This window comes from Bison bison, unplaced genomic scaffold (assembly GCF_000754665.1).
Source record: "Bison bison bison isolate TAMUID 2011002044 unplaced genomic scaffold, Bison_UMD1.0 scf7180017864331, whole genome shotgun sequence".
In the NCBI taxonomy this organism is placed as follows: Eukaryota; Metazoa; Chordata; class Mammalia; order Artiodactyla; family Bovidae; genus Bison; species Bison bison.
Genome location: NW_011494903.1, coordinates 1,941,966 through 1,956,193, shown reverse-complemented (window position 1 = coordinate 1,956,193; position 14,228 = coordinate 1,941,966). Strand labels below are relative to the sequence as shown.

Here is a 14,228-nt window from a genome sequence, read left to right as displayed (position 1 = left end):
CCCTTCGTTGGAATAACTTAAATGAGCTCTTCAGTGTTTCCCGGATTTCCTCACTGGAACTGAGCTGTAACTGTCTCAGGATCTTGCATGCTGGGCTTCCCAGTTGGCACTAGTGATAAAGAACCCGCCTGCCAATGCGGGAGACAGAAGAGATGTGGATTCAATCCCTGGGGAGGGAAGACCCCTGCATGGCAACCCACTCCAGTACACGTGCCTGGAGAATCCCATGGACAGAGGAACTTGGTGGCTATAGTTCATAGGGTCACACAGAGTTGGACATGACTGACATGACTTAGCACACACATGCATCTTGCATGCTAAAATACCTTTTATTGACTTCCTTTCCTTCTCAGTCTCACTTCCTCATCCTTCAGCAGTGCTTTCTAGGATCGCTTCATTTCATAAAACAAAACAACTCCCCCAGACACAACAAAACCCCCAAAGCAGAAAAACCCCCAAGTCCCTTGCAATTGAATTCTTGTCTCAGAATCTGCTTCTGGGGAAACTCAAACTAAGATAGCCACTGAACTTGGAAATGCACACTGCGTGCTTAAGGAGAGTCTACAACATTTGGAATTCGTGCACTTGGAGCTGAATTAAAAAAAGATCTTTCAGGAATCAGCATCCGGTTCTCAGTGGCAAAAATTTGTTTCCACACAAATCACTAATGGCTTGAACAAAAGATGGGAAAGTTTTGTCTCTGGAAGATCACCATTAATTTATAAAGGGAGAGTGTGTGTGTGGGGGTCATTCTTTATTATTCAGACATTTTAGATATAAAAAGAAAAAATATTAAAACTGGAAAATAGTCACTAATGGAATGTTTAGTTATAAAATTACTCTAAATTCAATTTTCCTTTCCCACTTTGTGCTTATGTCTCTCCTCCCCATAATGTCCTAACAGCAAGTATCAGAATATTTGGCCAAATCATGCAAATAAAACTGTAGTTCAACTTCAATAGAAAATCTGAAATCTTGCAAAAGTGCAGCCTTTCGTGAAATCTGTGAAAATGATGTTGGAGAACTGCTCGAATCAATGCAAAGCCATGGAAAGTGAGGATCTGGCACAATAAGACAAGGCAGCTGAAGAAGACAAAGTAGACATAAATGATGATTGTGACAAGAACTTTCCAAAGGAGTGATCTGAATATCATAGGGTTAAGGGAGATTCTTGGGGGGTAATTAGCGATGCCTTTAAATATGTTTGCAAAACACAATGCTCTTTTTGATCATTCTTCACATGAAGAAATGTATATTATATTGTGTTAGGCCACACACACACACATGATTCAATTCCAGAATTTCCATTTCCATTTTGAGTGACAGAATGGCATGTAAGTTTTTTCTTCCACAGCGCCTAATCTCAAAGTCTGCTGTATAACCCCCTTTTAGAGAATCATGAACACATCTGCTTTGTGTGATAAATTGAAACAGGAAGGACGCTTATGCTCATCTCACACAGAGTCTCCTTTGGTTGAAAACCACTTAAACATTTAAGTGAGAATATTTTCTGCTTTTCTTGATTTACAGATGTTTCCTCAGAGCTATGCTTCCAAACAGTCCCAGCTGACTGTAGCTAAGGCCTGTGCAAATTGATAAGATGCATCTGGTTTCAAGACACAGACTAAGTACAGGGCAGGTTCTCAGTGTCCCCAGAGAACCCAGCTGGGGTCGGAGCAAAGTCTCGGAACTGCTTGCTCTATATATGAATGCCAAGTGAATCCCCAGCAGGGAGAGACAGGCGGGGAGTAGACTGCTGGCCTCTTCCCGCTGTTGAAAATTCACTGGGCACTGGAGGAGGACATTTTCCTTCTCTCTGCTGCCCTGAATGGTTTCCCAAACATGAAGGTAAGATAATAACTTCATTACTTTTGTGAACAGAGCTAACTCTAAAGGGAGTAAGGTTTACTTAGGTAACAAATAAATTAAAAAAAAAAAAAGAAAATACATGGGAAAATAGAAAAGAGAAAGTTCTGAGGGTGACTTATAAGAAATCCTTAATTAAATATATTTAACAGTTCAGCTGAAGTGAATTTCTTTTTCTTTTCTTGTAGTTTATTTTATTGGTTTAGAGGTCTGGGAATCAGAGATTGGAAGCAGTGTTTATGAAAGTCCCAAGAAAGCTGTTAAGAAATACAATAACACAACTGTTATTTCTTAGGGAAAAATTCTCTCCAATGTATTTTGTTTGTTTGATTTGGAGTCATGCAATGAATCCCTGTGATTTGACTTATAACTCCAGGAGATGGTGATGGACAGGGAGGCCTGGCGTGCTGCGATTCATGGGGTTGCAAAGAGTCAGACACGACTGAGCAACTGAACTGAACTGAACAGCTTTATAGAAGAGTGAATTTGGAAATTTGGAACTTTAGAATTTGGAATCTGGATGAAAGGATCAGGATTGTAAAAGCAGAAGATACAGATAAATGGAATGAAGCTAAAGAGTTACCAAAAACACATATTGGCCTAATGCAAATGGCTGAATGTTAAGAAAAAAAAAATTTAGGACCAAAGATAGATATAACTATCATAAACTATATTTCTGGGATATAAACATAAGTTGAACCTACTACTGCAATTTTATTATTGCAAAGTTTTGTATTTAAACTTTTAAAATTTTACATTCTAATGCTGGAGCAGTAATTTCTCAGCCCTGTCAGCTGCTAGATTGCTTTTGCTGTCACTATGCTGCCTAACTACAATACTGAATCTGTGCTCACTTTCCAGGGGGATTGAGGAGGATGGAAACATGGGTCTTGAGTATTTATGTGCAAAATTGCATTTAATTAAGTCATTGAAAATTAAACACAAATCACAAAGTTGATTTGTCTAATGTTAGAATGCCAAGTAACCATACAAAGTTAGAATTATGATATAATCTAATCTCTATCAGTCTGTTTTGTATTTTTATTTAAATTACAAAAAAAAATTATTTTTATTTAAAAATTTAGAACATTTGATAACTTAGAACAGGATGCCTTTCCTAGAGTCATCTAGCTAGTATACTTTCTCCTAATATTTGTATTAACTATCAGTCAATTTCCTTATTTATTTTATGATGAGACATCTTAATAATTGTTTTGTATTTAAAGATGGGTTCATAGTCATTGATTATTATGATATTTTTCTACCGGGTTAATATATTTACTTTTATCTTTCAGTTCGTCGATAAAATATCAACAAATAAATGATTTCTTTGTGAACTGCATTCAGAGTTCTCACCTATATTTGAGAGTAGAGACTCATATTTTTACAGTAAATCTGAAGGGTATGCTTTTGTGATACACTATGGTTTCCAAGTCTGGCCTTTAAGAAGGACTATTCTTTTGTCTTTTCCCCAATTCATGTGAACTGAATTCAGAGAGGTGGTCCCAGGTGGTACTCTTTGTATCCCTTGGATAGGATATAATTGGTTCTGAAGTGTTTCAGGACTTTAGAGCAAAAAGGGCTTCGCTTTGATCTAACTGTGGTCCAGACCTTCACTCTCTCATCCCTGGACTGAGATGAACCTGGGGTTTGTAAACCTGAAGCATGATTCTCATGCGGCTGGGATGAAGTCAAGCACAATGACGTCTCAGATGATGGTCTCTCTGCTTCCTCGCCACACCCAGAGCTGACCTGATGTCATCACCCATCTTATACCAATTATACTGTGATGGCCTTTGTGTCTTTTAAAAATGTCCCTTGCCAGATTATAGCACTACCATCTTGGTAATTAAGTTCAAAAAGAAGATAATATCTATTATTTCTCCACTTGGAGATAGCCACTGTTAACATTTTAATCTATTTCTTTTCAGACTTTAAAATGAATATGTATAAGATATATTTTATGACATTTTTATCAATCTAGATCTGAATCTTTTTACTCATTATATCATAAGCATGTTCTTCTGTCATTGATAAAGCTATAACATGCTTCGAATGGCTACTAAGTACTCAATCATATTATTATGTCATTTTGCATTTCTTTATTGCTAGTGTTACAAATTGATGTTGATTTCTAACAAAGATGAAATAAGATTTATTTAAGAATCTACCCCCTTCTTCTTCTATATGGTACCCTATGTTCTAAATTTACTGATCAACATATTAATTAGGGTATGCTAAGAAATTAGATTGAATTTTTCCATAGTTTTTTCCTCTGGGATTTGGACATTTGGAACCCAGTGCATGCTACAGAAATTAGTGTTTTATTTTTACCCTAAATGGGCTCATGGTTCGACAGACAAATGTAAAAGGCCAGATGTGGAGAAATTAGAAGCATAGAGACAGTGGTGTAGCTGGAAAATGTTAGAGGAAGGAAGCAGACCTAATGCTTATTCAGTCATAAGGAAGAAGAGAAGAGAATTCTGGGAAATGTGGCCCCAGCTTAGCTACATTACACACTGCCAAGATACCGTATCTTTTTTTTTTTCAAATTTTATTTATTTATTTATGGCTATGCTGGGTCTTCGGTGTTGTGTGAGGGCTTTCTCTAATTGTGGTGCACCAGCTTAACTGCCCATTAGCATGTGGGATCCTTCCCAGAGCAGGGATCGAACTCATGTCCCCTGCTTTGGCAGGCGGATTCTTAACCACTGGACCACCAGGGAAGTCCTCTATCTTTTCAACTAAGGAATTCTTTTGTAGAGTTAACTCAGATGTATGTCTATTTCTGTTATTAATTTGTTTATTAATTTGTAATTGTTTTGTCATTTGATGAGATACTCTTTCCAAAGGCAAGGAATGATAACTGCTTTATTTTCAGGTACCCAGCTAGCCAATTTTCAAGAAATTCTTTTGGATAAAGATTCAGCTTGTATAACTCATGAACTAGTGATATGCAGATCTTCATGGGTTATAATATGTATACGAGGAAATGAGTTTCCCTGGTGGTTCAGTTGGTAAAGAATCTGCCTTCATTGTGGGAGAACTTGATCCCTGGGCTGGGAAGATCCCCTGAGGAGGGCATGGCAACCCACTCCAGTATTCTTGCCTGGAGAATCCCCGTGGACAGAAGAGCCTGGCAGGCTGCAGACCATGGGGTCACAAAGAGTCAGACATGCCAGAGCACATAGCACACGCGGAAAATAGTGGCAAAATTAGTTCTGGTGAAAGTGAATACCCTAAAACTTCGTTGACATTAAAAAAAATACATGGTAGAATGTAAAGATGGATTTTTTTCATGACGCCTGTTTTGGCTGAGAGTCAAAGGCCAAGAATAAGAGATGCTCAGTAGCCTCACATTTTAAAGTGAAATATTGCACATTCAATGCAGTGTTACCAAAAAGTAGCCCTAAATTTGTTTGGTGACCCTTTGGCCATCTCCATCCTCAAGAGTAGGCAAGTTTATGTCCATTGGAGGAGGGGGATGTACACCCTACTCGCATTTGAGAAAATCTAAAAGAACAGACTGGTTGACTGCCCTGCGTTTAGCAAAATCAACATAGCAGTATCAGTTACATCCTGACAGGACAAGAAGATATGCAGGTATCCCATGGATCAGATGTGGACTTTTGGAGAAGGGCTTGGCTTGGGTTGTCAGGGACTCCCTGAGAGACACTTGCAGGATGAAGCAACCCCAATAGGTAGCATCAGTAAGCAGACAATGGTGAGATCAAGAGAGATGAACAAAGGGATGAATCATTTGTGGCAGAGGGCAGTGGTTGTAGATGTCCAAAGGAGTGATATTCAAAGAATGATGAAAACACTGTGAGGGGCAGACAGCTGGCATTCAAACATCCAGCACAGTCTGATTTACCATCAGCAGAGTCCGGCTGCATCGACTGAGCAAGAGCCTTTTTGCTCTTGCCCTCTTACTCCTGCTGCTCTGACTCTGAAGAAGACAGAGGCATCCTGGGGAGGTGGGGAAGGGAAGCAGGAGAATAAAAGGGAGGGATTTTTTGAAGTGGACGCCACCCTTCCCACAGGAACTGGGGAATAGGAGAGATATTTAAAATTGGGTGATAAATTGAAATTGTACAATTAGATTGTTTCAGAATTTTTATTTTCTGAAAATGTGATGACATTAAAGACTGAAAGTGTTAGTTGCTTGGTTGTGTCTGACTCTTTGCTACCCCACCAGGCTCCTCTGTCCATGGAATTCTCCAGGCAAGAATACTGGAGTGTGTAGCCATTCCCTTCTCCAGAGGACCTTCCTGACTCAGGGATCAAACTCGGGTCTCCTGCATTGCAGGCAGATTCTTTGCTGTCTGAACCACCAGGGAAGCCCCTATTAGGGACTGGGAGTGACTAATAAAGTTGTGAGATAGACTCGCCCAAGGGCAGGAAAAATGAGTTGGCACAGCACAAGTAAAGACATAGTGTTGAAAAATAAAAAAAAGGTATAGTTTAAAATTAAGAACAAAAGAACCTTTTAAAGTCGTTGCTTTACATTATGTGCTTCACATATCTGTTGAAAAATCAGAAAATATCTGTAGCCTCTCCCACCATTGTTCGCATTTCTGGGGTGCTCACGGCTATGTTACTTCTCAGCCCTTATGGTTAAGCTAATCAGAATATAAGCTAAAATGTTTGTAGGACTATAAAAGGCAGAATAGGCAACTAGGATTTTATAACTGAAAGGAAGAGACCTACTAAGAGGATGAGTGATTTAAGAAGGTGAGTGGAAGGGTCTGGAAGAAAAGATGAGAAGCCATTCCACAACTACTGAGAGAAAAGAGGTATGGAGAGGTCAAGAGAAGAGAAAGAATACTGGCCTGTTAAAATGTGGGGTGAGATGATTTAAGGACTGTTATCCCAGGATATGGACCTCCCCAGTGGCTCAAGGGTAAAGAATCCGCCTGCAATGCAGGAGACGTGGGTTTGATCCTTGGGTTGGGAAGATCCCTTGGAGGAGGGTGTGGCAACCCACTCCAGTATTATTGCTTGGAGAATTCCATGGACAGAGGAGCCTGGCGGGCTACAGTTCATTGGGTCGCAAAGAGTTGGACACAACAGAAGCAACTGAGCACAGCACAGCACATATTAGGTTATGAACTGAAGGCATTTAATATTCTTAGAGTCTCTAGTACAAATTTGAATTGTATTCCCTTACCCTTTCAGTTGTCAAAGTAGGAATATACATAAAAGTAAAAATAAGGTAATGAAAGTCCCCTATAATTTCACAACCAGAAATAAACTATTTTCCTTTATTATGTTTCTTTCTAGATTTGTTTTTAAGACACATTTGATTTTCGAATGAAATATAAATTACATTTTGCATACAATTTTGTAGCCTGTCAGATGCTCAGTGTTTAGGCTGCCCTATCACATAAAGATGATTATAAAAGGCCTCTGTCGTGTTTGGGTACCACCTGTAGAACTAGGGATTGTGATGAGCATCTTGGTTCCTCTGGCTAGCCATGCACCTCCACTTTTGATTTTTCCATTTAGGAAACTGGTTCCTTTTTACCTCCTCAACCCTTGGGACTGCTGTTTCTAGGCTTTCTCTATTCCGGCGTTCTCATGGTACCAAAGTTAGAAAGGAGTGTGGATTAAGGAATAAAAGATGATGGGACCCTAGAAAAATGTTTGTGAATATTTAACTTTTAGGGAGTCTTTCCAATTTATTTGTCTATAATATCATCTAGTGCCTAGTAGTCTTTACAGAAATGAACAGTGGGAGGTGAGCTCAAGATAATTGTATTAAACTTTTATTTAAAATGAAAAATTGTCAAGATGAGCAGAATCATCGAGCTTCTCCATGATTCTTTCACTCTTTTTATTCCCAACTCACAACTATTGATTTGTACAAATGTATTCACTTTTGACTCATTAAAGCAATGCAAGCTCAAATATTGCTTTATTGTTTTTTTTTTCCCTCCTAGGCAATAACTTTACTCTTCTTGGTGGGATTTATAGGAGAGTTTCAAGTTTTTTCAAGGTGAGAATTTTTTTGGATTATGTGTGGAAATCATTAACAGTTATTTCATTTATTTTGGGGAAACTATGGTCTGATTTTTACATTGCAGTGTGAGCATGTTTTTCCCTCACACACTTTGTTTCTTTCCACATTTTCAGAAAAGACAATGATAGGATAAGCATGTTTTATTCTTATTCTTACTTTACTTTATTTTATTCCTTGTGAGGAAGAAACCTAAAGATTAAAAACACCACAAGATTTTCTGCATTGTAAGCATTGTGAGTCAGCTCACCATTTTCCACGTGTGTTTTATCTGAGTGGAATTATTTGAGTTCAACTTGCCCCTATTGTACTTGGGTGTGCGCTTGAGAAAGTGGCCTCAATAAACAGGGGGAGCGTGTAGCTACGTTCTCATCCATTTAGCCTTTGCCAGATTTTGGTTTCCTACCTCTCATGTGGTCATTTTACAGCTTACTGTCTCTCAGTTAAATTTCTGTATAACTCTTCATCATCCAGAATCACTTAAAGGCTGTAACACCTTCCTTCCCTATGTTCTCACTTATACCCCTCCTCTGGACATTCTCTTATCTGTATTTCCACAACACATCATAATGTACACAATTCTGTTAGTAAATTTATCTAATTAGCTATATTGCATTGTGATCATGGGGCTTCCCTGGTGGCTCTGTGGTAAAGAGTCCATCTGTCAAGGCAGGAGACCCGGGTTCGATCCCTGGGTTGGGGAGATTCCCTGGAGAAGGAAATGGTAACCCACTCAGGTATTCCTGACTGAGAAATCCCATGGACAGAGAAGCCTGGCAGGCTGTAGTCCATGAGGTGGCAAAGAGTGGGACATGACTTAGTGACTGAGAATGTGCTGGTCACAGTCACATTGTGATCATATTATTGTGTTATAATTATTTGTTTATACATCTACATCTTCTTCCTTTCCTCAGTCAATGATCAGTATACTATCTCATTGTAAAACATTATTTATTTATTTATTTTATTTTTGTCTGCTCTGGGTCTTCGTTGCTGCACACAGGCTTTCTCTAGGGGTGAGCAGGAGCTACTCTTTGTTGGCATGCTTAGGCTTCTCATTTTGGTGGGTTCTCTTGTTTCCGAGCACAGGCTCTAGGCGCTCGGGCTTTGGTAGTTGCAACACTTGGGCTCAGTTAGTTGTGGCCTGTGGGCTCAGCAGTTACCTCTTGCAGGCTTAGTTGCTCAGAGGCAAATGGAATCTTCCCGGACCAGCGGTGGAAGCTGCTTCCCCTGCATGAGCAGGTGGGTTCTTATCCACTGTACCATCAGGGATGTCCTAGCCTATCTCTTTTATGTCTATAGCTCTAGGATCTAAATAGTGCCTGGAACATTCCAGATATCTTATAAATGATATTTAATAAATCTCGGAAAAAGTGAGCCCTTCCTAGATATTTTTAAATGTATTTTGAGATCCTTTTGGTGAAGCAAAAATTGCTTCACAATTTTTGACTGCTTTTGACTATTCTTGACTATTGTTTATGTCTTCTCTCTTACCTTTCTATCGGCTTTATATGGACAATTCAACACTATGACAGTGCCTCCTCTCCAATCAACTGCCAATGGGGTTCTTATGCTCCTTGGTCAGAATGCAACGGTTGTACCAAGACTCAGGTAGGACCATGTGAAAACTTTGTATTTTTTATTCATATGCCAAAATAGCTTAGGTATGAACAAAATGACATTAACTTTTGAATATTACTTTGTATGGTTTTTGAAAATGTAATTAGTAATTCTAAAGGGGAAAAGTATGATTTATTTAATAATTAATGTTATCGTAAAATTTTTTTGCATTCTCATTTTTCTTGAAGAACTTTTCTAAATCTTACATTTGAGCCTAGAAATATACACGGGAGAAAAGCTAAAAGCTACTCATTTATTCTTTCATTATCAGAGAAATAGAATAGCTTGAAATGAAGTCAGTAAATAATTCAAAATTTCGTATTTCCTGGATTCAACTTTTCATTTGAAACAAACACTAAGAGTAGCAAAATCGTTGCTTCATTTTATCTAACAAATAGTGAATGACCATGAAAAGTCAAACATTTTTTAATGTTTTAAAGTTTAGTACAAATGTAATATAAATAAAAAACCTGACTTGACTTGGAGCTTATAGAGCACCCTTAAAATGTCTACTTTTTCCTTATTATAAATTATTCATTGGAGAGAACATAGAAGAGTATAAAGAAAATGCTACTCATAATTCTACCATTTAGAAGAAATCAATATACTAGCATTTTAGTATTTATTCTTTCTGTGTGCTAATGATTTTTAAAATAGGGTCATTTGTTCATGATTTTGTATTCTACTATTTTAACTTAATATTATGCTATCAGTATGCATTCAGCTGTATTATATTCCATTATATGAATATACCAATCTTCTTTATCCATTTTCTTATTGTTTGAGATTTAGTTTACTTACATGTTTTGTAATTATGAATGAAACTTTAATGAACATTTTTGTATATAGATATGTCTTTTTTCTGATAATCATCTTAGGATAATTTAAAAAATATAATGCTGTTTCAAACGTTCTGAACATTTGAATGACTAAATTTTTTTTACTGAGATACAGTGACATGTAACATTAATTTCAGGTATACAACATGATTTGATATTTGTAAAGCATTTTAAAAGTGGTTCAGTTTAGATAAAAATGTGTGTTTAAAAATCATTTAGAAGTACTAAAAGAACCATATTATGGAAGATAATTTATGTTTGGAAGCATCATCATTATCACAATTTTCAAGCATTTATTTAGTATCTACATGATAGGTATTTACAAAATAAATTACACAAGTGTAGAATTTGGCTTCTGGCAAATATAATAGATGACAACTCTGATTACAGGCAAATAGGTACATGAATAACAAGACAAAATTCAAACAAACACCAACCTCAGGAAACACTTTTAGAATTTAAAAACAAGTTAAGAAAGAACATTAAATAGAGGTAGATAGAAGGTACTTTTCATATGAGTAATTGTTTTGAGGGAAGGTCATCATGCTCAGATTATAAAAACAGAATTTTCACCCAGGAGACAAGTGAAAATGAAAATGAGGTCATGAGATCAGAATTTGACAGGTGAGAATGAGACGCTGAGAGCAGGCAGCCATCAAGGTCATGCTGCTGTCTGTGGGGCAGGAAAACATTGCTTGCACACCAACACAATCTGTGCTCTGAACTTCAGAAAAGCACACAGTTCTAAGCCACGTATAAGAGATGTCTTCTACTAAATACAGAAACTAAAAACTTAGCTGAGAAACTGTACTGAGCTCCATTCCTCACTCATTCCTCCATGACTTCTCTGCTTAGGTGCAATGAAATGGGCCAGAACCAGGCCCAGGCTGACGCAGACCTGCTCAAAGTTCAAATTACATGTCGTCTCAATTTAGGACAAATGAATAGATGCAACCTTGGTTTATATACATATAGTCTTCCCTGTTGGTCTTTGTTCAAGGTTTAAACTTTCTGGAATCTCAGATTTTGCCCATTTTTATTAATGGGTAAGATTAATAAATGGATAAGAGGCTTAAAAGATGTACCTTTGATTACCTTTGGAGAGGAAAAGGATTTTGTAGATCTTTCTTTTTGTTTAAACACTAGATAAATGTCTTCATATTGAGTAAATGAAGTTTAGGATGAATTAGTTTTCACATTTGGCTTAGTGATTTCCCCTAATTTTTTTTACCCCCACCCCCAGCATGTGCATTTGATATATTTCTAATTTCACAGATCAGTGATTTTGGATTTCCAGTGAAGTTTCATTGTAGATGTACCTTCATCTGTGGACCACTTAGGCTTCTGTTTTGTAAATTTGACTTTCATGGTAGCCTATATCTATCTTTCTCTGGACTGTTTTGCCTTCCTGAAGAAGGCTTAAGGTTCAGCTCAAATCAATTTCCACCACTTTTCTAAAGGTTTCCCTAACGCCACTTCATCTTAGCCCCCCTTTCCAGTACCCTTACTTTTCCTCTAGCCAAACTCACTTCACCTTTTCTATTTAATCCTTGGTACATTGCTTTGGTGAAAAATGAATCATTCTGTATTGTGATCTATTTGCTTATAGTTCTATCCAGAATTTTTTCTTAAAGATTCACTATTTTTTTTCCCACTCAACCCTAAGCATAAATATAAACTGGGAGTGCTCTAGAAATAATAACCCATGTCACCAGACTCAAAGACAAGTGGGTTTCTGGATTCATTGATTTTGGACATTTTACTTCTGTAGTACACCAGAAAAATTTTATAAATGTCATGTCTCCAAATGTATTAATTTATCTCAGACTTTATTTCTCAGATAAAGGAACCTGGAGATACTGGAAATGTGTTTGTTTTGTATTTAGACTCGCAGGCGGTCAATTGCTGTTTATGGACAATACGGCGGCCATTCCTGTGTGGGAAGTGCTTTTGAAACACAACCGTGTCAACCTACTCGAGGATGTCCAACAGAAGAGGGATGTGGAGAACGTTTCAGGTGTTTCTCAGGTATTTGCTTCTCATAGGCTCAGCACGCAGAGGGTAAATTCAAATGTTATTTGTTTAACTTGCTCAGTATATACTTGTTGAGTTGTACTGCATTTATATTAGCCTATACCAGTTTTCCCCCGAATCAGTTGGATTTTTATTGGCATATTATTTGCATACTCAACTATCATTCTTTCAAATGCATGGGTGGCATCCAGTAATAAAGATGGGGATACTCTTTGAAAAGAAACGTGGCTGTTGACAGACCCAAACAGTTCCTGACATTGCATTTTTGGTTAAGAAGTAGAAGGAGACTGGAATAAAGACAAATCAGGCAAAAACACTATTACTGCCCGAATTATTTTTATGTTTACAAGAAAAGCAACTCTAATTAGTTAATTAAGGAGTGATACCGGTCATGTCTATGCATAGGGGACTGAACACAGCTTTGGATTAGGTATTATTTGACCTCTTGTCTTGGGCTTCCTAGGTGACACTAGTGGTAAAGAACCGTCCTGCATCTCCTGCAGGAGATGGAGGAGACACGGGTTCCATCCCTGATTTGGAAAGATTCCCTGGAGGAGGGGGCATGGCAACCCACCCCAGTATTCTTGCTTGGAGAATCCTGTTGACAGAGGAGCCTGGTGGACTGTGGTCCATAGAGTCACAGAGAGCTGGACACAACTGAAGCAGCTTAGCAGGCATGCATTGTGTTGCACTTGTGCAGACAGGTTAATTCAACAACTTTTAGCAAGCATTTATTATTCTTGTTATGCTCAGATACAGAAATGAGGGTTACAAATGTAGAATGAAACAGCCTCTTCCCTCAAAAGTCTTAGTTTTATGGGCAGAATAGTACATAAAAACTTCCTGTGTTAGAAGTGTTTCTCAACAATACCTCTCTAACTCCTATTTTAATTTCAAAACCCTAGTCAGACGATGCCTCCTTAGGGAAACCTTCCCTAACCACCCAACTAATAAAGCTACTTAACAAACTACTTTCCATGTTTTCCATGTGTGTTGTATCATCTGTAATCTGAAGTATATGTTGCCCTGGGTGTCTTTTGGTAGACTGTGAATTCCTTGAAGATGTGGATTTTATTTCTTTTATTTTTTTCATCTGGAGTGTGTACTACATAGTAGACTCTCAACAAACGTTTGTTGCATTGGATCAAAAGCATAGTGGGATGGGCTGGCAGGACAGTTTTGTGCCATGCTTGCTATTAGGACACAAATGAAGGCCATACATCATAGTTTGTGGGGGAGGGGTGGTTTTTGAAAGAAGATAATATACAATCTGATTTTTGAACGACAAGTAGGCGAGAAGTAGAGAAACCCCTTTGAGGTTGAGAAAACTATCTGCAAAGTCTGTGGAGATGGCAAAAAGATTGACCTTTGATTTAGGTAAGTGATCCAGTATGACTAGGGTGTAAGCAGCTGGTAAGAGAATGGCTGGAGATGACACTGGGCAGGGAGGCAGGGGCTAGATCATCTGGTACCTCTAGTGCTTCCTCTCTTCTGGTACTCTGGTACTCTCAGCTTGTATCTATCATGACAGTTATACTGCTGAATTGCAATGATCTATCTTCACACTCTTTCCTATTAGATTGTAAAGTGTATGAAAAGCCTGGTGAATTCCTTTTTAATTGCATCCCAACACCCACGAGTGTCTAGAACAAAGAAGGTGTTAAATAAATGTTGAATTTTATTTTTTATTATTATTTTTTTAATTTTTAAATTATTATTATTGTTATTTTTACTTTACAATATTTATTGGTTTGGCCATACATCAACACGCATCCGCCACGGGTGTACACGTGTTCCCCATCCTGAAGCCCCCTCCCACCTCCCTCCCCATACCATCCCTCTGGGTCTGT

General features: G+C 37.9%; 1 protein-coding gene across 1 annotated transcript in view; it reads left to right on the top strand.

Moving 5' to 3' along the window:
• The first annotated feature begins 1,587 nt into the window (after nucleotides 1–1,587).
• The window catches only part of C7 (complement component 7), a 57,068-nt gene continuing 44,427 nt past the window's right edge, over nucleotides 1,588–14,228 (top strand). The window contains exons 1-4 of the mRNA XM_010853720.1: nucleotides 1,588–1,848; nucleotides 7,809–7,864; nucleotides 9,421–9,496; nucleotides 12,231–12,372. Of these exons, the coding sequence (XP_010852022.1) occupies nucleotides 1,843–1,848; nucleotides 7,809–7,864; nucleotides 9,421–9,496; nucleotides 12,231–12,372 (280 nt within the window). The 5' untranslated portion in view covers nucleotides 1,588–1,842. The remainder of the gene's footprint in view (nucleotides 1,849–7,808; nucleotides 7,865–9,420; nucleotides 9,497–12,230; nucleotides 12,373–14,228) is intronic.